Here is a 22125-nt window from a genome sequence, read left to right on the forward strand (position 1 = left end):
TTTAAGAAATGACCATAAATTACAGAGTGGGAACACCACTAATTAAGCCCCTTAATGTTAGCTCTGGGTTAGAAGAAACCTGGTATTAAGTAGAGACCATGTATGGCAGGAAACTCTCTACCAGAGCAATTGTTTTTTTATAAGCTTTGTACCCTTGACTCACTTGGGAAAGGGAGATAAAAGGAACCGTATGGCTTATTTTTCGAGCAGTGCAAATTAGAGGAACATGCTTTCTGCCCACGGTGGCCAAAACTGAGCAGCCATATTCGATCTTGACCAGCATTTTCGTTAAAATACCTGCGCTTGCTTAAATCTCTCTTCTTCCAGTCTTTTGATGAGAGTGGGAGACGTACAACAACCCCACTGGCGATGACGAGTACCTTTGGCTTTCGGGTCTTCTCTTGCCTGGATGATGGCATGGGCTGTGCATCAGTGGAGAGGATCCTGGACACCTGGCAGGAAGAGGGCATTGAGAACAGCCAGGAGATCCTGAAGGTATGGCAGAGAAAGCACAGATTGGGGAAGGGGTTTGTTTCCCAAGTGCAATAGATTTTATTTAGGAAAAGTGAAAGAAAAGAGAGAAAAGGGAGATTCGTAAAGAAAAAGAAAAGAATTACCCCAACATTTGGGATATAGAAGTAGAATGGATAGCTCTTCAGTGCCAATGATTTACTAATTTTATTTGATTATTTAAAAAAAATTTTAATATATATTTTTTTCCTTTGTGGGTTCTTCTTTTCACAGGATCCCAGAATAAGGGGCAAGTTCTCATATCCCTTTTAACCAAGTGTCTTTGCTGTCCAAAATTATTGGCAGGAAACTTATTCTTAGCTGATCTTTGGTTGGTGAAGATTAGTTATACCCTCTGTTTATAGCGGCAGATTGTGGTTTTTTAAAAACATGCAAGTAACCACATTATGATTTTTCTTAGATACAGCTTAGTTTATGTTCTAGACTGAAGATCATTCTTAAGCAGTCACTTAAGTATTATAAGCCTCTAGTTTCCAGACTTTAAATTCTGTTCTCTAAATTTATACACCTTTACAGTTCCAGCTTTCAGAGGATAGGACTTGTGATTATCTTGAACTTATTTTCTAGGCCTTGGATTTCAGCCTCGATGGAAATGTCAACTTGACAGAATTAACTCTGGCTCTTGAAAATGAGCTTTTGGTTACCAAGAACAGCATCCACCAGGCAGCTCTAGCCAGCTTTAAGGCTGAGATCAGGCATTTGCTGTGAGTTGAGCACAAATTTTCCTGTTCCATCCCTTCTCCTACCTGTTCAACAAGTCATTCCTGCAATGCCTATAAAATCAGTCTTCATTCTCTCTTGCATGTGTTCTCCCTCCTATCATCTTTGTACTACATAAATCTTCCCTAAACTAAGAATGAAGTAGAGCTCAGATCTGCACATTTGCCTTTGAGGAGAGTTGTGTTGTATATTTGTTTTAAAAGGGTTGTCTTGGTTTTTTGTTTGTTTTTTGCTTTTATTTTTGGGCCATACCTGATAATGTTCAGGGCTTACTCCTGGCCTTCCACTCAGAAATTGCTCCTGATGGTGCCCGGGGGAACATATGGGATTCTAGGGTTGAACCCAGGTCAAATGCATGCAAGGCAAGCACCCTCCCCACGTACTCCAGCCCAGATTATTGGTTTTGTATTGAAGTAAGTTGGATTAGAGATTTGGGGGACCTACTTGTTGCTTTAAAACAACAGTTTTAAAGTTTCTCCTTAAATTGATTATTTTATTTTAGAGAGCGAGTTGATCAAATGGTCAGAGAAAAAGAGAAGCTACGGTCGGATCTAGACAAGGCTGAGAAACTCAAGTCTTTAATGGCATCAGAAGTGGATGATCATCACGCAGCCATCGAGCGTCGGAATGAGTACAACCTCAGGTAGGCTAGAAGGACCAGATCCTTCCCTTCCCACCACCCTGGCTGGGGATCAGCCTGCCCACTTGGCCACACCCCGATGGGAGGATTTTCATGTAGGCATGGCTACAGGAAAGCAGGACTCATTAGATACTCTCTCGAAAGCGCTGCCCACCTCTGTGACTTGGTGCTTCCATCTTTGGTGGATACATAGAAAGATCTCAAGGGACATCTTTCCTCCTCACAGGAAACTAGATGAGGAGTACAAAGAGCGCATAGCAGCCTTAAAGAATGAACTCAAAAAGGAGAGAGAGCAGATCCTGCAACAGGTGGGCAAGCAGCGTGTAGAACTTGAGCAGGAAATTGAAAAGGCCAAAACAGAAGAGAACTATGTCCGGGACCGCCTGGCCCTCTCTTTAAAGGTAATCACTGTGTTCTTCTGGGAACTATATGGAAAACTGCACCACTGCAAGAGTTCACTGTCCCTTCATTCTGCCCGTAGACTGAATCGCAAGACCTGAATCTCAGGGGTCGGTAGGCATTTGGTTTGCCCACTGTGTTAAATACTGTATACTGTGCTTTTTTGACCATCATGAAGTAGCACGTGGACCTCGGCTATTTGGCACCTGGTTAATGCCCTCTCCCTTCCTTGCCTTTAACCCCTTATTCTCAGTAGATGGCCTCCTCTCCTGTCCACAGAGTTAGAGAATGGCATTTGAGAAAGTGGAACTCTTTTTTTTTTTTCCTTAATGCGTCAATCGAATTCTTTTTTTTTTTTTTTTTTTTTTTTGCTATATGAGGGTGTGAACTAGAATGAGTTAAAAATATTCTATATTCTTGAGGCAAAATGTACTTTGAAAATAATGTTCTGCAAGTCAGCCTTTAACATCGGAATAGAAAAATATGCCAGTTACATGTGTGTGTAGTTTTATGGTTTGGTTTATTTCATTTTATTTTTTGGGCCACACATGGTGGTGTTCAGGGTTTACTCCTGCCTCTTGGCTCAGGACTCACTCCTAGCTGTGCTTGGGCAACCATATGGGGTGCTGAGGATTGAACCTGGCAGGCTGTATGCAAGGCTAGCATTGTACTGCTGTACAATTTATCTGGCCCTTTATGTTTGTTTCTGCTTTAAAAAAATATGTATATATATATATGTGTGTGTGTGTGTGTGTGTGTGTGTATATATATACACATATATATGCATGTGTGTGTATGTTAAAAACTCTTGAGTATTATAATCACAAAAAAACCTAAATTTCAGGTTGTGTAATAATCAAAATAATTTTTATTGTAATAATTTAAATATATAAATTATGGAAAACATATAAATCAAACTATATATTTACTAAATAAAATTTAGTTTTGGAATTTTTTTTTTTTTTTTTGGCTTTTTGGGTCACACCCAAAGATGCTCAGCAGTTACTCCTGGCTCTGCACTCAGGAATCACTCTTGTCAGGGCTCAGGGGACCATATGGGATGTCGGGGATCAAACTCAGGTCAGCCACGTCCTGGGCAAATACCTTACCCGCTGTACTATTGCTCTGGCCCCAATCTTGGAATTCTTCTACTTTTTATTATTTTCTAAATTCTAATTACCGTTAGCTGAGCAAGGTATTCTGTAACTAATGTTCTTTCATTTGACAAGATACTAAGTTTTTTTTCCCTGTGACTATATATTCTATCCCCATGATGTCCAGTAGAAACACTGGAAGCCATGTATGTACTTTGAAATTTTCAAATACCCATATTAAAAATTAAGTGGAGGGGCTAGGGAGATTGTTGCATCCAGTTGTGCATGCAGAAAGCCCAGGTTCAGTCCCCAGCACTGCATGGCTTCCCAGGCACCACCAGGAGAAACCCCCAGGCAACTAGTTGGGAGTAATTGCGCCCTGAGCACTGCCAGATATGGCCCAGGACTCCCCACCCCCGACCAAAAAACAAAAAGTAAACACACAGGTAAAATTAATTTTCAAAGTATTTTATTTAATCCTGTGTCTATCTAGCATTGTAGTATTAGACATGTAATCAATATGCAACATTTTTATTGTGCTGTTTAAAATTGTTGTACTACAAAATCTGGTGAATATGTTAAACACGTATATATCTCAGTTTTTAGTTAACAGAGTTCAAGTGCTCGACAGCCACAGGCAGCTTGTTAGTAGCTACCATAATAGACTGCAGAATTCTGTAAGGGAAAAGGGAGATAGTCTTTGGGCTGTAAGATAAATGTCAATAAAAATATGAAAATACTTTTTCCTGTTTAATCTGTAGCTTATAATAGGTGTGTGTTTTCGCAATCCATAGAAACGACTGAATAAAATGTACAATCATTTTTGCTTACTTTTTAATCTGTGCCACATTTAATTTCTACAAATGTCTTCAGGAAAACAGCCGCCTAGAAAATGAGCTTCTGGAAAATGCAGAGAAATTGGCAGAGTATGAGAATCTGACAAACAAACTTCAGCGAAATCTGGAAAACGTGTTAGCAGAAAAGGTAAATCTCTGTAACTTGATTATCTGATTTGCAGCACAAAGTGCACTGTATTCAAAAGGACAGAAACAGTGCCTCTCAAGAAATTCCTATTAGAGAAATTACAGGCACTCTTCAGATATTGGGGTTTGGTTTGGTTCCAGACCGCTGCAGTGAAGTGTATGTTGCAATAAGTTAGTCTTATGAAATTTATTTCTGAGAGAATAGAAAAGTTATACCTGTAGTATAATCTCTTACGTGTGTAATGGCATTATGTCTAAAAACTTAGTGTTCATAGCTTAATTAAACTTTTCAGGGATAAGGAAGTGAGCACGTCATTGGAAAAATGATATTCATCTACTTGCTTGAAGTAGGGTTGCTGCAACCCTCATATCTGTAAAAAAAAAAAATTTAATTAAAAAAATAGGGCTGGAGGGATAGCACAGTGGGCAGGCATTTGCTTTGCATGTGTCCAGCCCAGGTTCCATTCCGAGCATCCCATATGGTCCCTTGAGCACCACCAGGAGTAACTCCTGAGTATCTCCAGGTATGAGTCAAAAAGGAAAAATAAATAAATTAATTAAAAATAATAATAATTCCATTAATGTCAAGACAGTAAAGATTTCCTGTATTTTGGTACATTAAGAAATATACCATTATGGGGCTGGAGCAATAGCACAGCAGGTAGGGCGTTTGCCTTGCATGCAGCCAACCAGGGTTCAATTCCCAGCATTCCATATGGTCCCCCGAGCACTGCTAAGATGCCAGGGGTAATTTCTGAATGCAGAACCAGGAGTAACCCCTGTGCATTGCTGAGTGTGACCCAAAAAGCAAAAAAAAAAGAAAAAAGAAAGATACCATTATTGCAATTATATAACTTACTGGGTTGGATATGAGATAAACAGTACGGGGCTCTGTGAAACCGTCCCTGACTTAGTTGAACACCTCACTAGTAGGTTCTCCTCATTATCTGGTTGGTGGTGTCTGTGCTTAAATGTCACATTCCTTTTATATTCAGGAGACTGAGTGAATACCCGAGCTTTTAGAATGCGATGGGTCAGATGAGGCACTTGGGGAAAATGACAGCTTTGGCCTTTTCCTTTTCTAGTTTGGTGACCTTGATCCCAACAGTGCTGAATTCTTTCTGCAAGAAGAGAGGCTGACACAGATGAGAAATGAATATGAGCAACAGTGCAGGGTGAGTGACTGCAAGGACTTAGTGAGGATAGACGTGTCTAGTTTTCATTTCCAATTCAGTGAGTGATTATGTCACATGCCTTGAACAGAGCCATGGCCCTTGTGAGCATTGAGCGCCAATGATAGTTATTGTTACTTAGTATTCTGAACTATTGGGAAGTCATGCAAACTAAATAAAGCATGCCTTATTCAGATAAGAAATTGCCAGTGTTTGGAATAACAACTGTATTTTCCTCTAAGAGGACGCATGTATGGTCATGTTGATACGTGCATTTTGAAATTGACCTTTCCTAATTGAATATTGCAAAGTCGTAATCTGATGTAGTTTGCTTTTGTTTTGTGGTGGTGTTGGTTTTTTTCCCAGAGACACAAAAACATACTTATGAATAATAGGAATCTTTGACTTAAAAATAAATAACTCTAAGCTCAGCAGTTTTGATTTTTCATAAACCTCAAGTATTTTAAAAGGTAAGCTTAACTGTTCAAAATGCTTTAGAGAAAAAAATTACACACAGATGAGAAAAGCCTTCCTCTTTTTATGAGGTTGCACACAGCCAGGCCATTAGAGGAAAAGAAATATAATATTCCTTTCTTTGAGAAAAGAATACAATATTTCTGCCACATTCACAATTAAGTTGTGTTTCTTGACTAATAAAGTAGAGGTGTGTTCTTCAGATGTCTTTGAAGTTAATGATTCCTCATTGAAATCTGCCAACAGTCTCTAAAAATTTCCTAAATGTTCCACTTATTTATTTCTTTATAACTCTGCATATAATTCCCCCCATTTAAATACAATCTGGTGTCTTTTAGCATATCACATAATTAGGCACTTAACACTATAATCACTGGCAGAGGAATCTAGGTGTGCAGGACCCGGGGTCGAGATCTCCAAGGCTTCTTGGATCGGAACTGGGCCTCTTCCACCCAGATTCCCCATTTTCCAGTAGCTAGGCAGTCCACACCCAGAAACTGCCCCTGGCTGTGTAATCCCATCCACAGCCAACATCCAAAGACTATAAAACCAAGCTCTCAGACATTTGATAGCCTAGTTCTCCCTCTTGCAGAACCTGGCAAGCTACTGAGAGTTTATTGCCTGCATGGGCAGAGCCTGGCAAGCTACCCGTGGCATATTCGATATGCCAAAAACAGTAACAATAGGTTTCATTTCCCTGACCCTGAAAGAGTCCCCAACTGTTGGGAAAGATGAGTAAGGAGAGGCTGCTAAAATCTCGGGGTTGAGATTTTAGAGATGTTACTGGTGCCAGCTCGAATAAATCAACAAACAGTGCGATGACAGTGATACAGTGATACATATTTAATACAGGTTTTCCTGCTTTCTGAAATAGACTCTTCCTATTTGTATTATTTGGAAACTTATCTTGAGAGTCTGATAATGTAATTGTCATTAATTTTATAGAAAAAGTGTTTTAGGCATCCCCAGCTCCTCCAAATAATCTAGCAAACCATGCCAAAATAGGAGCACTCTATTTTCAGATTGCAGAGAAAACTTGTGGAGAAAGTCTAAACAATATAGGAATTAAGATTTTCCAGAAAAGAAAACCAGACTTTGTCTTGCATTGCCCATGTTAATACATTCTTAAATTTTACTTTAAAGAGCTTAGTATCTTCTAAGACTTAACTCAAATATGCATTCAGTCAAGACAGGTCTGGACAGGACATTAAAAATCTGCTAAAATCTCAGGGCTGGGAGGATTAGAGACATTATTGGTGCCTGCTCGAGTAAATCGACAACAGCAGGATGACAGTGATACAGTGATACACTATAATCAATTCTTAGAACATTTTCATGAACCCCTGAAGAAACTCTCACTCTGTGTAGCTCAACTATCTCCCCCGACCTCCTGCCTCAAGCTATTCTCTATGTTAAAAGATTTGCCTCTTTTTAATATTTCATATATATGGAATCACACATTATTTCATGTCATATTGTCACACAATGTGTGGTCGTTTGTGACTGACTCCCTTCACTTAATATAATGTTTTCTTGTTTCATTTATGTTGCAGCAAGTATCAGTACTTCTTTTTTTGTCATTGCTGAGTAATATTCCATCACATGGCTTTAGCACATTTTACTTATCTACTCATTAGTTGGTGCACATTTGACCATTATATTATAAACGTTTTTATGAGTGCTTTGTGTGGGCAGTCATTTTCATTTCTCTAGGGGATGTACTAGGGATGAAGTTTCTGTGTCATATGTTCACATATATCTAACCTTGGAGAAACTGCGAACCTTTTTTACAAGGGATTTGAACCACTTTACATGCCCACCAATATAAAATTTCCCATTTTTTCACATCCTCACCAACTGTTGTAACTGTACTTTTGATTCCAGCCCTCCTCAGACATGTGAATTGCTTTTGACTTTTTTTTCTTGATGGCTACGATCTTGAGATTTTTTTTTCATTTCCTTATAAGTGTATCCTCTTTGCAGAAATGTCTGCTGAGAGTCTTTGTCAGTTTTTTTGGGGGGTGGGGGCGGAGTACTCTCAGATGGTGCTCAGGAGATCTAGAGGTCCCTCCCCACTAACTACCCCAGCCACGGCAGTGCTCAGAGTCTTCAGGGCTATGCCCAACAATTCTGGGGGACCACGCAGTGGTCCAGTGCCAGTGCTGTGCTCTTAACTTGGTACTATCTCTTTAGTTCCCTTTGCTAACTTTTTAGTAATTTTTAACTATTCTAGCAGACTTTCAGTCTTTTTCTTAATGAGTTATAAAAACTTCTTACTCAAGCTATTATAGCATCTTAGCTAAGAGTCCCCTGTTGGATATACAATTTTCAATGCCTGTTTTCCCAGTCGGTGAGATCTTTTTATTTATTTATTTATTTATCTTTACTTCTCTCTAGTATAGGGAATCAAACCCAGGGACCTCACCTGCAAAAGTTGTTTTGCATTCTTGATGAAATCTTTTGAGATAGTAAATTTTTTTTAGTTTGATGATGTCTAATTTATTGAGTTTTTCTATTGTTGCTTGTGCTTTTGGTGTCACACCTAAGACTTCTGTGGGTTCCAACCTCAGGTATTACAAGATCAAGTAGATGAACTCCAGTCTGAGCTGGAAGAATATCGTACACAAGGCAAAATGTTCAGACTTCCCTTGAAGAACTCTCTGTCAGAAGAACTTGATATTAACAGTGGTTGCCTTGAGCCTGACCAAGGTAAGTCATTCAAGCATCATCTTTTCAGGGTCTTATTTTGTTCATTTTAGAGCCATGGTTGAATATAAAATTTGCAACCAAATTTTTTTTTTGGAATGCTGTTTTCATTTTTAAATTTGTCCTTAAAGTTTTCATGAGAATATTTTCATCTGATTTTGATATGCACCAACCAGGGAGTGGAAAACCAAACCACAAGGAATTTAATTTATTTTTTTAAGAACCAACTTGTTACAAGTATGAGAATGTAGACCTTGGGAGCATTCAGACTCTGAGCCGTTGCTGAACCCTCCCTTTCTAAAAGGGCTAGTTAGTATGGTTTCAGAGAATGGACCTGCCAGAAACCACAAGATTTGGTTTTTTTCATGCTGGCTCTGCTAGTTGTCTGCATTGCCTCTGCAGAACAGCAGAGAGGATGAAGGGGTATGTCTGCTGTGCCGAGGAAGATTTTCACTCATCAGGTTGGAGGCAGAATTGCTTGGGAGATTTCCTACATTCACTGCCCACTCCTGCCCAGCCTTTTGGTAGCCTCTCTCTTTCCTGCCTCAAACTGAAAGTGAATATCAGAGAAGAATCGTGATCAGTTCTTCTGTTATGAATCATTTTCTCCATTGCTACCTGGAACAAAAGAGTTATTGACAAGTTTGTTTGTGTTTGGATTTGGAGCCATACCTGGCAGTGTTCAGGGAACATTCCTAATGGTGCTTGGGAGACCATGTGTGTACCAGGGATTCAAACCAGGGTTGGCCACATGCAAGGCAAGCGCCCCACCTTCTGGTCCATTAAGGGCTATTTATTTTCCTCACCGTTTTTGTTTTTGTTTTTAATTTTTTTTTTTTTTTGCTTTTTTGGGTCACACCCAGCGATGCACAGGGGTTACTCCTGGCTCTGCACTCAGGAATTATTGCTGGCAGTGAGTAGGGGACCATATGGGACCATATGCATGCAAGGCAAATGCCCTATCAACTGTACTATCACTCCAGCCCCTCTCCTCAACCTTTTTATTCTAGAATAAATGAGGTGTTGAGGAGGGGATAAGAAGAGGCCTTAAGACATTTCCTCTCTCTCAGTCTGTTTCGCCTAAGGATGGAACACAACCAATAACATGATGCATCTCAGTTTTTCTGTTTTTTTTCCCCATAGCTAATTAAATGGTTTTATTTTTATCATTAGAATGGAAGCATTTTCTTTTTCTTTTTTTTTTTCTCCAAGTTTTATTTTATGAAAGCAATGTGAGATAACAGCGTATTCATAGCTGGGGAATTTTGACATACAATGTTTCAGCATCTTTCCCGCCACCAGTGTAACTTCACTCCACCAGTGTTCTCATGTTCCCTCTTCTACCCCCACCCCGGCCCCATGTGCCATCTTGACAGGCACTTTTTATGTTTTGTTATTAAAGTTTGGGTCTCGTGATTTCCATGTTGTTGATTCCGTGGTTTGGGTATTTGTTTTCCTCATAAGTTGGGCTGGAGCGATAGCACAATGGGTAGGGTATTGCCTTGCATGTGGCCGACCCGGGTTCGATTCTTCCATGCCTCTCAGAGAGCCTGGCAAGCTACCAAGAGTATCCTGCCGGCACAGCAGAGCCTGGCAAGCTCCCCATGGCTATTCAAAATGCCAAAAACAGTAACAACAAGTCTCACAATGGAGACGTTACTGGTGCCCACTCGAGAAAATCAATGAGCAATGGGATGACAGTAATACAGTAATAGGTTTGTGAAGCTGAAGCATCTTGGGGTGACTTTTTTTTTAACCCTAGGTGTCACTTTTCAGCTTGGGGTATATTCTACACGAGAAGATCTAAACAAGACTGTCAATCCCAGGTCCAGATTTAATGGCCCTTTCCCCATCTGCTTGTGTGCCCCAGAGGAAAAGCAATTCAGGAGGTCCCCTGACTAAAGAGAATTCTCCAGAGTACTAGACATAATTATTTTGTCTTTTGCTGCTTAGCCTCCGAGTTATTTATGTTTTTCCCCCTTCCTTTTAATCTTTCATTTCATTATCCTGGATAGTGTAAGAGCAGAGCCCATATGGACGAGATGAGAATTTTCCATTCACACTGCTCACATTTGTATTCCTAAACCATACCCTCTTTCAAACAATTTAACTGATAATTTAAGGTGAAGATTTACCTATACTACAATAAATTTGTATGATAGTACCCAATCATCTGGTGAGGTTGAGAGGTTCTGGTTAGTGTGACCCCACGAAATTGATTCCTGAAAACACGCAGCAGTGTGCTGGTAACTTACCTTCCCGCCACATTTCTCCCCTGCTGATTGCCAGTTAGCATTTGCTGCATAGCCAGAAGGTGGTTGGTTTGACCAAGCTATTTCAGAGTAGGATTACTCTGCTATAAAACATATTTTATATATTATGTTGCTTGTGCTTTTGGTATCACATCTAAGAATAAACTTTATTTTCCTCTAAGAGGAAAATTTATGGCCAGGTATAAGCCCCGAACACTTGCTTGTGTGCCCCCATAGGAAAAGCAGTTCAGGAGGTCCCCTGACTAAAGGAAATTCTCCAGAGTGCTAGACATAATCCTTTTGTCTTTTGCTAGCATTGCCCTCAAGTTATTCATATTTTCCCCCTTCCTTTTAACCTTTAATCTCATCATCCTGGCTTGTTTAATGAGCTTATATGGATGAGGTGAGAGTTTTAACCAAGATAAACAAATATGAACAGATTTGAACAGTCAGAAGGCATTCTGCACAATAAATACATAGTTTCCTCATTTGTGTCTGATTTTTTCATAAGCATAACAATTCAAACTCTTCCTTAGCACAGGCAGCCACACATATAAGCATTTTAAGAGATTACCTTTATGCCATAAGTTCTGCATCTATGCCACCTATTGTTTGAAATATGAATATGACAAGTGGCGAATGGCATGGACATCACAGAATTTATTCACCTTTTGGGCCTAGAGAGATAGTACAGCAGGTAGGGTGCTTACCTTGCATGGGACTGAACCGGGTTTGATCCCTGGCATTCCATATTATCCCAGGTACTGCCAGGAGTAATTCCTGAGTGCAGAACCAGGAGTAATCCCTGAGTATCATGAGGTGTGGCCCCAGGACAAAACAAAGAAAAATTCTTTAATAAAAAAATATAAATTCGGGGCTGGTGTGATAGCACAGCGGGTAGGGCGTTTGCCTTGCACAGGACCAACCTGGGTTTGATTCCCAGCATCCCATATGGACCTCTGAGCATCGCTGGGTGTGACCCAAAAAGCAAAATACACACACACACACACACACACACACATAATTTTTTAAAAGCATTTATTCACCCATCTTTTCTGGTGTTCCCCTAATGTTTGAAAATAGAATAGACCTCTTGGCTTATGTTGCCCCCTAGTAGATGAGTGACCATGGAGGCAGAAAACAATTCCCTAGCTAAACTGTCTCTCCCTGCATAGATGCCAGTTGTGTTTTTGAAAGAACCTGCTGCAAGCCCCGGGGCTCCCGTGTATTTTCAGGCCTTGGTTCTGAAGAATGCAACCCTATGACGATGAGCATTGAGGCAGAGCTGGTCATCGAACAGATGAAGGAGCAGCATCACAGAGACTTATGTCGTCTACGACTAGAGCTTGAAGACAAAGTAAGTCCCTCTCTCAGTTCTGGTCTTTGAGCATCTTTGCACGCTGATAGGCTTTTGCAGGGGGCATCGCAGTGATAGTCTTTATCTCAGAACGTAGTGTGATGGCACTCAGAACCACTTTCTCAGGAGCACTCGGTGTGAGGACTACCTCTCAGGGGAGTTTCTGTTCAATGTAATATCTTTGGCATTAGCAGGCATGATATTTGAAGGCTACCTCATTATTTCTAACTTGTTAAAAAAAATTTCAATAAAAGTAAAAAAAAGAGAGAGAGAGAGCCCTTTTTTCTGAATTATTGTGCCAGAGTTCATCTAGCTTTGTCTTTTATTTCCAGTTTCTCTTTTAACCATTCTTTTTTTCTCTAGCCAAATCAGGTAATTGATGTCTTCTTTTGCTTATACTAATATTCCTCAGAACCTCAAATGCCACCTGTTACCTAAACCCATTCCTGAATTTCCCACACCGTATGTAATTTCTGTCCTCCTCTGAAGCCCTGGGTTATGTTCAGGTGTCTTTTAAATACTTGTCTTCTTATTCTTGTTTGTTTTTGTCATAACCTGCCTGGACTGGTCTTTCCTTAATGGCAGGGACTGTGTCTGACCCAAGTTTGTGTCTCCACTAGCCCTACAGTGTACCAGATGGACATTCAGTAAATATTTTAATTTAATTATGACCTTCAGTTTACGTTGGAGAGGCTGCCTAGAGAGAGACAAAAGCATCTATCAGAAGGGCTAGTTTTAATAGAGTTATACAGAAACTAATAAAATGCAACCAAATTAGAAAGGAGATCAAACCATGCCTGGCCTGATATGTTCTTGAATTAAAATTTTGAATTTTTTAAATTTTTTATTTTAAATAAAATTCAAGTAAAAAAAAATGCCTTTTTTCTTTAAAATTTTTTGAATTATAAAAAGGGGATGGGACCAAGTAAAGAGTTCTAGGAGGGCCCACTTGGGATGGGAGATACTATAGATCGAACATGATGGCCACTCAGTACCTCTATTGCAAACCACAATGCCCAGAAGGAGAGAGAGAACACAAAGGAATGCCCTGCCACAGAGGCGGGGCGGGGTGGAGGGGACTGGGTGGAGTGGTGGGAGGGATGCTGGGAGCGATGGGTACTCAACCATTGTATGACTAAAATGCAAGCACGAAAGTTTGTAAGTCTGTAACTGTACCTCACAGTGATTTGCTAATAAAAAAATTTTTAAGGTGGGGGGTGGGAACTGAGGACAATATCTTTGTAGGAGAAAAGTACTTAACATCCCAGCTGCATTGCTCTCGTGGAACCTTGAGTTGTGATGCTTGTGCTTCCTGCCTTCAGGTGCGCCACTATGAGAAGCAGCTAGATGAAGCCAAGGTGCGCTGTGAAGAAAAGCAGGAGAACATGAAGCAAAAGTATGAGAGCGAAGCACACACATTGGAAAAGCAAATAAGTGACCTTAAAAATGAAATTTCAGAACTTCAGGGGCAGGCAGCAGTGCTCAGGGAGGTAGAACATTTGACAACATGCAGGCATGAGGCAGAGAAAAAAGAACTGCAGGTGAAGTGTGAAGAGGAAAAGACACATCTGCAGGAGACACTGAGGCTGCAACACGAGCGGGAGCTCCAGGCCCGGCTGGAGCAGGCAGAGGACAGGTTTAACAGAGAGAGGGATGAGCTTCTTCAAAACGGCACTTGGACGGCAGAGAAGGTGAGGGACTTGACTCAGGAACTAGAGAAGCAGCATCAGCAGCAGCTGAAAAGCCTGGCGGAGAAGCACGCTCTTGAGAAAGAGGAGTTGCGAAAAGAGCTTTTGGAGAAACACCAAAGGGAACTTCAGGAGAAAAGGTAAGAAAACAGAGGGGTAATGGGTAAAGGAGCATCGTGCAATGCCGTTCTCCCGGACTCCAGACGTTTCACTCAGTTAAAAGAGCAGAGAAATAGAATCAGGGAAAATCACTTACCTTGCAACAGCCAACCTGGGTTTGCTCCCTAGAACCACATATAGTTCCCTGAGCACTGCCTGATGTGGCCCCAAAATGGAAATAAATAAATAAGAAGAGATCTGAACAGTCAGAAGACATAAAGCACATGGGTTAACTACATTCTTAAAAACTCTTCCAGGGGTTGAGGTGAGGATGGAGGGTAAGGCGCTTGCCTTGCATGCTGCCAGCAGGGTGCCTGAGATCCCTGAATCCCACCAGGGATTCAGGGATGATCTCTGAGCACAGAGTCAGGAGTAAGCCCTGAGCACTGCTGATGTGCCTCCCAAAACACACACACACACACACACACACACATTCTACCTGTTTTGTGGGGTTGTTTTAGGGAAGAAAATGTTTCTTGTGTATGACTTGTCTCTTTAAGGTTCAGATGATGATAAGGTCCTAAGAGCTTAACCTGGGCTTTGGTGCTTTATATCCTGATTAGTGCTTTATATCCTGATTAGTGTTTTATATCCTGATTAGTGTGTTATTAAATAAGCAAAAGCATAATGAATCTGTTCATATGAGTGGTTTCTGTGACTAATATCCTTCTAGGTAGATTTGATTACGATGAAAGAATCTTACATATTTCCTAAGTTAGCAATGAACTTAATCAGCATTTCCTCATCTAATGTTGTTGGTGGACATTCCATGAGCAGGGACAGGGTGATAGTTCAGAGGGTTAGAGTGAAGTGTAAGTGTGATTCCCAGGTTTGTTCCCCCACATTGCATAGTCCCCTGAGTACCATGCTGGGGGAGCCCCTGGTTTGATCAGGAGGTGGGGAAGTGTATATATATATATAATATATAAGTCCTATTGAGCCTGGTTTTTGAAATTTCCCTCTGAATTCAGAAAGGTAAGTAATTATTTTAATTATGGCTATCTTGGCTCTCAGAATTGAGATCCCTTCTTAGTATAAATGGGTCACAGAGAAATTAAATGAAAACCATTTTTATTGTTTGCTTGGCTGCTTTTCTGCATGGGAAAATTATTCTTGTGTGCATCTAGAATTGGTGGCAGTTCCAGTAATGCTGTATGTTGAACCACATTTAGGGAAAAAATGGAAACTGAGTGTACTAGAAGAACCTGTGAGCTAGAAGCCCAGTTTCAGGCTGATTGTCAGAAAGTCACTGAGCAGTGCGAGAGTGCCCTGCACAGCCTGGAGGGCCACTACCGCCAGGAGCTGAAGGATCTGCAGGAGCAACAGCAGGAGGAGAGAGCACAGTGGGAGTTTGAGAAGGATGAGCTCACCCAGGAGTGTGCGGAAGCCCAGGAACGGCTTAAAGAGACTCTCCAAAGGGAGAAAACTACATCTCTGGTCCTGAACCAGGAGAAAGAGGTGCTTGAGAAAACATACAGAGAACATTTGAATAGCATGGTGGCTGAGAGAGAGCAGCTACTCAGAGACCTGCAAGAGCTAAGAGACGTGTCCGAAAGTCAGCAGAGCCTGCTGTCCAGCCCGATCTTTGAGCTGAAGAGTAGCCCTCCAAGAGAGCTGAGGGACCCCGAGCAGTGCCAGGCAGGCATCTGCAAGCAGTCGGCCCGCCAGCACCTGGAAAGACTAGAATTGGAGCGTGATCAGGAGAGGCAGGAAATGATGACCAAACTGCTGGCCAGGGAGAGCATCCACAAGAAGGCGCGGGAGAAAGCAGAGCTAGAAAAGGCTGAGTTGAGCACAGAAATCTCCAGGCTTCAGAATCAGATTAAGGAACTGCAGCAGGCAGCTTCTCCCCTGTCCCCACTTCAGAGCGACTGCCATCCCATAGGAGGAGAGGAGGTGGGCAGAGGTGGAGCTATGTCCCTGCTTGAGCAAGGAGAGCAACTGCTGGAAGAGAATGGAGATGTCCTCTTAAGCTTGCAGAGAGCTCATGAACAGGCCGTGAAGGAAAATGTGAAAATGGCTGCTGAAATTTCAAGACTGCAGCAGAAGCTGCAAAAATTAGAGCCTGGGTCAGTTATGTTGTCCTGTTTAGATGAGCCAACAAATGGGTTATTTGGAAATTCCATGGAGCAAACAGAGCCCTTGATGCGGCATAATAGAATGAAGCAAATAGGTGTGACCTTATCACATGTCTCAAGTGAGCTGCAGGATGATGAGGTGCAGGATATAGGGAGCACGGGGACAAGCTCTGTCCAGAGACAGGGGACCAAAGTAGAAGAATTTGAGGCATCAGTGGAGAGTTTTTCTGAGCTTGAAAACAGTGAAGGGACCAGAACTGAGAACTGGGACCTGAAGAATCAGGTCTGTCAACTTCAAGAACAGTTGATGGTCTTGCGTGCAGATTGTGATCGAGCTTCTGAAAAGAAACAAGACCTGCTTTTTGATGTTTCTGTGCTGAAACGGAAACTGAAGGTTCTTGAGAGAATCCCTGAGACTTGTTCCAGGTACAAATTGCTATATGAAGATGCGAACAGAGAAAATGACTGTCTTCAGGAAGAGCTGCGAGAAATGGAAACACGCTACGATGAAACACTAGAAAACAACAAAGAGCTCACGTCAGAAGTTTTTAGGTTGCAGGACGAACTGAAGAAAGTGGAAGAAGTGGCTGAGACGTTCCTTAGCCTAGAAAAGAGTTATGATGAGGTCAGAAATGAAAATGAGGAGCTGCACATTTTGGTTTCGAGACTTCAGCATAAGATTGAGAAGCTACAGGAGCAAGCGGGACCCAGAGGAGATTGTCACTCCCTATGGGCAGCCAGTTCAGATGACCTGGAAGTCCAGCCTGATGGCCAGGTACTTAACCTCAGTCATCCGCCAGAGGTTATAAACATTCCCCATGTGATAGAAGAACATTTTCAGGAGAACCAGTTCTTGGAGCAGGAGAATACACAACTCTTGGGAAAAGGAAAAGCTTATGAAACTGCAGGGCTGCACAGAGCAATCCCGAGCCTTCAAGAAAAGCCTGGAATACAGGACCAAGGTGTGCTAGAGGAATACCCTGTTCTCCTCCACCTTCAAGACAAACATTTCCAGCGTCAGGCCACACTAGCAGAGTTAGAAGTGGAGAAAAAGAAACTGCAGGAGCTAACTAGGAAGTTGAGGGAAAGAGTTACCACTTTAGTGAAGCAAAGAGATGCCCCTTCTCAAGGAGAAAAGGAGGAAGAATTGAAGGCAATGATGCACGACTTGCAAATTACGTGCAGTGAGATGCAGCAAAAGGTGGAACTTCTGAGGTAATGTATATACCTTCTAAACTTCACGGAATTCCACAGAGCACCTCACCACATCTAACTTACGCGCCTCGCTCTGCCTAGAGAAACTAACCTGTTTGTGTTGTGGAAGACAGCAGTTACCTTAGACTTTCTCTGCTTCTGTGTCATGTTAACAAGTAGAGTAACTTTGCCTAGGAAGCATCCCGCCCCGCCATAGGGAATCAGTGCTGTCCTGTTGGGGTGCCCTGTCCATGTGGCCAGTGTTGGCTCTTTAACTGCGTGCATTATCTATCAGTGTATGGTCTCTAACGCTTTTCTTGCACTTCATTGGGATGGATAGATTATTCTGCTAAATGTAATTGTTCTCCTTTTGATGAGGAATGTTATTTGAGTCTGAGTGTCTTTTGTAGATGATTAACTCGTGTGTTAGATAAGAACTCTCTCCTTACACTAATATTGGGAAAATGTATTCTGTGGCTTATAGTTTTTCATTTATACCACAGGAAATATATGCTGACATTCACTAAATAAGGGAAACTTAGAACATGCTTTTTTGCAGAGCTGTCAGATTTTAATGAGCATGTAGCATAAAGAAAAAACTAATTCAAACCCCTTTGAATTTGGATGCTCTGTTTTGTAAAATACGAAAGCATTAGTCTTCCAGCAAGTTCAACTCAATAAAAAAACTTCTAAAATAGCCTAGACTAGCATCATGAATATTTTAATAATAGAAAACAAAGTAACTTAGTTCTGAATATAGTTTTTCCTCTTCCTCAGACCATTTTTAGTTCAAAAATCAGAGTTTAACAAGATTTTTAAAAAATCATGTATTAGCATGGCCCTTTAATTTATGTAGTAAATTTTTTATCTTCATGTATCCTGGGCCGAAAACTAAAGTTAAAACAGCACAACAAAATATGTTTATGTCTATTTGAAGCAAGTAGAATTTGAGACTGAGATGAATGATCCACTCAAAGCAGTCTGCTTATCACTGAGAAAATAAGCAACCAGAATGAGTATTGAATCTTCACTCCTGTTCCCATGCTAAGTGTTTTAACCACACTCCCTAACATTTTTAGTAAGTTCTTACTTCCCAAAAGAAACGAGTCAATATGTCATAGCTTGATCTCCAAGTACTAAAAGACTACTAATTTAGACTTCTCTTTTTAACTGGCTTGGAATACTTATTTTATCGGAAGTTACCAGAAAGTATTTTTCCAAAGAAGCCAGATGACTGCTGTGTTGTAACTTTTTTTTTTAATCTCTGTACTTTAGATATGAATCTGAGAAGCTTCAAGAAGAAAATTCTATTTTGAGAAATGAAATTACTACTTTAAATGAAGAAGATAGCAATTCTAACTTGAAATTAGGGACAGTAGATGAATCTCAGGAACAAATGTGGTAAGACATATGCTTAAATTTTTAGAAGGCATTTTTATAAGGACTGTAAGTATTTAACTTATGAAGTCTAATTTTATATTTTCATTGCACCTATAGGCAGAAGATAGAAACTATAAAACAGGAAAAAAATGCAGTACAGAAGATGGCAGAAGTTTTAAAGAAACAGGTAAGGAAATAATATATCTTAATGTTTCTGGATTCTGACATTTTTTTTGTTTCAAAATATACAAATTTATAAGACATTCTACTGGAATAACATGGTAAGTTTTAAATCCTGAGGTTTAAAATGAAAGTTGAACCTTGTGCTGACACTAAGCTAGTTTTTATTTTTTTTCTGCCTATAAGCTAGTTGCTATTATTCTGTATTTTATTATTATTTTATTTTACACTTTACTATCATTTTTTATTTTGTTGATCAAATTCTCCCAGCTTTGGTCATTAGGAATTCCTTCAAGTCAGGCCCTATGTGCTTTGACAAGTCCTGTAGGGAGCCATTTTACCCTGCTGAACAGAACGAGACCTCCACATCGACTTCCACACCTGGCGCCCAACGTGGGGCCAGGTGTGGAAGTCGATGTGGAGGTCTCGTTCTGTTCAGCAAAGTCCCACCTTTTCTTGATTGCTTTTTACTTTTTTTCCCTTTCTTATGAAATGTTCCATGAAAATATATAAACTAGTTTATGTTATTTTCTAACTATGTGAATTTTCTTGTGAATAGAACTTAGATTTCCACTGCTGTGACTCAGCGGGTAGGGCGTTTGCCTTGCACGCAGCTGATCTGGCTTCAATTCCTCCGTCCCTCTCAGAGAGCCTGGCAAGCTACTGAGAGTATCCTGCCCGAATGGCAGAGTCTGGCAAGCTACCTGTGGTGTATTCGATATGCCAAAAACAATAACAACAAGTCTCATAATGGAGACGTTAACGGTGCCCGCTCGAACAAATCGATGAACAATGGGATGACAGTGCTACGTGCTACTGCTGTGACTCATAGCGCAGAAATTATTTGTAGACTGAGTGCCCTATACAAGCATTTTCCTCATTGGCACTGGGGAGGTGCATCCTCGGACATCCCAGACCCACTGCACATATATTTACTATTGATTTATTAATTCATTCATTGTTAAAGTTATTCCCTCTGCTCTCCTTGCTATACTTGAAAACCAAAGAGCACAATTTACAGATCAAGACATCCAGTTAATTGATATCTCTTTTTACATAATTGTGACTTGTTTGGGTAACTTGTACCATTCGGGGCCAATTTGTATAATCTCACAATCTGTACCTGGTCTGCATTTAAGAATGTGTGGAGAACAGGGCAAAAAAAGACAGTCTAGGTAAAAGTACCTTCAGACCTTGAGACAAGGTGTTACTATAACTGTATTTTTATATTCTTACAAATAAATGACGAAACCTAGTTGATAACTGATATGGTCAAGTCACAGTAAGAGTGCAACCTGTAAAAAGATAATTACTTTTTATACCTAGTATAAAAAGAAGGTAAATATACTCATATATTCATGAGTATATTTATGGTAAAACTAAGTTGATAACACTGTGAGGAAGATATTTCAGAGATTATCAGAAGTACAGTGTATGTATAGTAACACAGAAGATGTACTTCTAAATATTTGATCCTAAATAAAAAATGTTATCATATGTAACTATTTCAAAAGACCATTTTGGGGAAAGAAAATGTACCACCCAAAAAAGGATTTTTTTTGTTCCATTACTAATAGGAAGAATGCAAGAAAATTATGTCAGTTTGGGAATGGGTAACTAAAATATGAAATATTTTGATATATGTAGAAAATTACAGCATGGGGTAATTTCTAAAGCACTGACCTAGCAAGATACGTGTCTGTAAATTATTCTACATTGGAAAAAAACATTGTCCAGATATATGAAATTATATACATTTTTATTAGCACTGTCTGTAGCACTGTTGTCCTGTTATTCATCGATTTGCTTGAGCAGGCACCAGTAACATCTCCATTGTGAGCCTTGTTACTGTTTTTGGCATATCGAATATGCCACAGTTAGCTTGCCAGGCTCTTTTGTGCAGATGGGATACTCTCAGTAGCTTGCCGGCCTCTCCGAGAGGGATGGAGGAATCTAAACCAGATCAGCCTCGTGCAAGGGAAATACCCTGCCCACTGTGCTATTGCTCCATACTTTTAAAAATGTATATGGGTCTTTATATGTATAGAAAAAGGGATATGTATTCAGTATAAATAATTACATGGGATTGAACTGAATGTATATAACTTCTTTATAGATTTACAAGTTGATTAAACATGTAAAATAATAAGATGTTATTAAGGACATGTATGCACACAGATGTATATAACTAATCTATGTTGAGTAAGGAAATAATTAGTCTCTAAATCTGGGGCTGGAGCAATAGCACAGCAGGTAGGGCATTTGCCTTGCACACGGCTGACCCGGGTTCAATTCCCAGCATCCTATATGGTCTCCTGAACACCGTCAGAGGTGATTCCTGAGTGCAGAGCCAGGAGTAACCCCTGTGCATCTCTGGGTCTGACCCAAAAAGCAAAAAATAATATATAAAAATTAATCTCAATCTGTCCTTGGCAGAAGTATAGTAACCAGCTTTTAAAATTGATTTTAATTTTATTTAGATTTCAGAATTAAAAACCAGGAACCAACAATTGGATTTGGAAAATACAGAACTTAACCGAAAGAACTCTCAGAATGAGAAAGAGTTGCAAGAACTTCACCAGCGTCTGGAGGAAATGCAATGCCAGAGGGAAGATGAGCCTGAACACTGTCCATTGGCAGAGTGGGAACAAGAGAAGTCTCAGCTGCAAGAACTAGAACACTGTCGAGTGCAGGTATTGCTTATACCACCTACTGCTGCTACACAGGAAATTCTGGGGAGGGGGACGGGGAGTGGAAAGAAATACTTACATGCATAAATTCCTCTTATGTACCAAGTCTTAGTAAGTCTAAACAGTGTGATGCTGACATGTAGGAAAATCACTATATAGAATTAAAAAATCAGCAGTTAGAGCTAAATACAAATGGAAACAGTGTATAGCAAAGGGAATTTCTCAAATCACTTGAGTAAAGATGAACTGTTTTTTCAAGATTGTGTGTGTTGTGTGTATTGTTGTGTGTTGCTGTGTGTCAGCCCCAGCAGTGCGCAGGGCATATTCCTGGCTCTGTACTTAGGAATCACTGCTGACAGTGCTTGAAGCATCATATTTATATATTTTACTTAGGTAAAAGATGATTTTAGGGACCAGAGATATAACTC

The 22125-nt window shown here is 40.4% G+C and overlaps 1 protein-coding gene across 1 annotated transcript in view; it reads left to right on the forward strand.

The window, feature by feature from the left end:
* The window catches only part of NIN (ninein), a 112258-nt gene that overhangs the window by 60876 nt on the left and 29257 nt on the right, over window positions 1-22125 (forward strand). Inside the window, exons 9-21 of the mRNA XM_055131317.1 lie at window positions 328-495; window positions 1099-1235; window positions 1754-1894; window positions 2118-2292; window positions 4258-4368; window positions 5453-5542; window positions 8584-8722; window positions 12207-12328; window positions 13651-14156; window positions 15348-17468; window positions 18723-18848; window positions 18945-19014; window positions 21488-21700. Coding sequence (XP_054987292.1) covers window positions 328-495; window positions 1099-1235; window positions 1754-1894; window positions 2118-2292; window positions 4258-4368; window positions 5453-5542; window positions 8584-8722; window positions 12207-12328; window positions 13651-14156; window positions 15348-17468; window positions 18723-18848; window positions 18945-19014; window positions 21488-21700 — 4119 coding nt within the window. The remainder of the gene's footprint in view (window positions 1-327; window positions 496-1098; window positions 1236-1753; window positions 1895-2117; window positions 2293-4257; window positions 4369-5452; window positions 5543-8583; window positions 8723-12206; window positions 12329-13650; window positions 14157-15347; window positions 17469-18722; window positions 18849-18944; window positions 19015-21487; window positions 21701-22125) is intronic.

This window comes from Sorex araneus, chromosome 3 (assembly GCF_027595985.1).
Source record: "Sorex araneus isolate mSorAra2 chromosome 3, mSorAra2.pri, whole genome shotgun sequence".
In the NCBI taxonomy this organism is placed as follows: domain Eukaryota; kingdom Metazoa; phylum Chordata; class Mammalia; order Eulipotyphla; family Soricidae; genus Sorex; species Sorex araneus.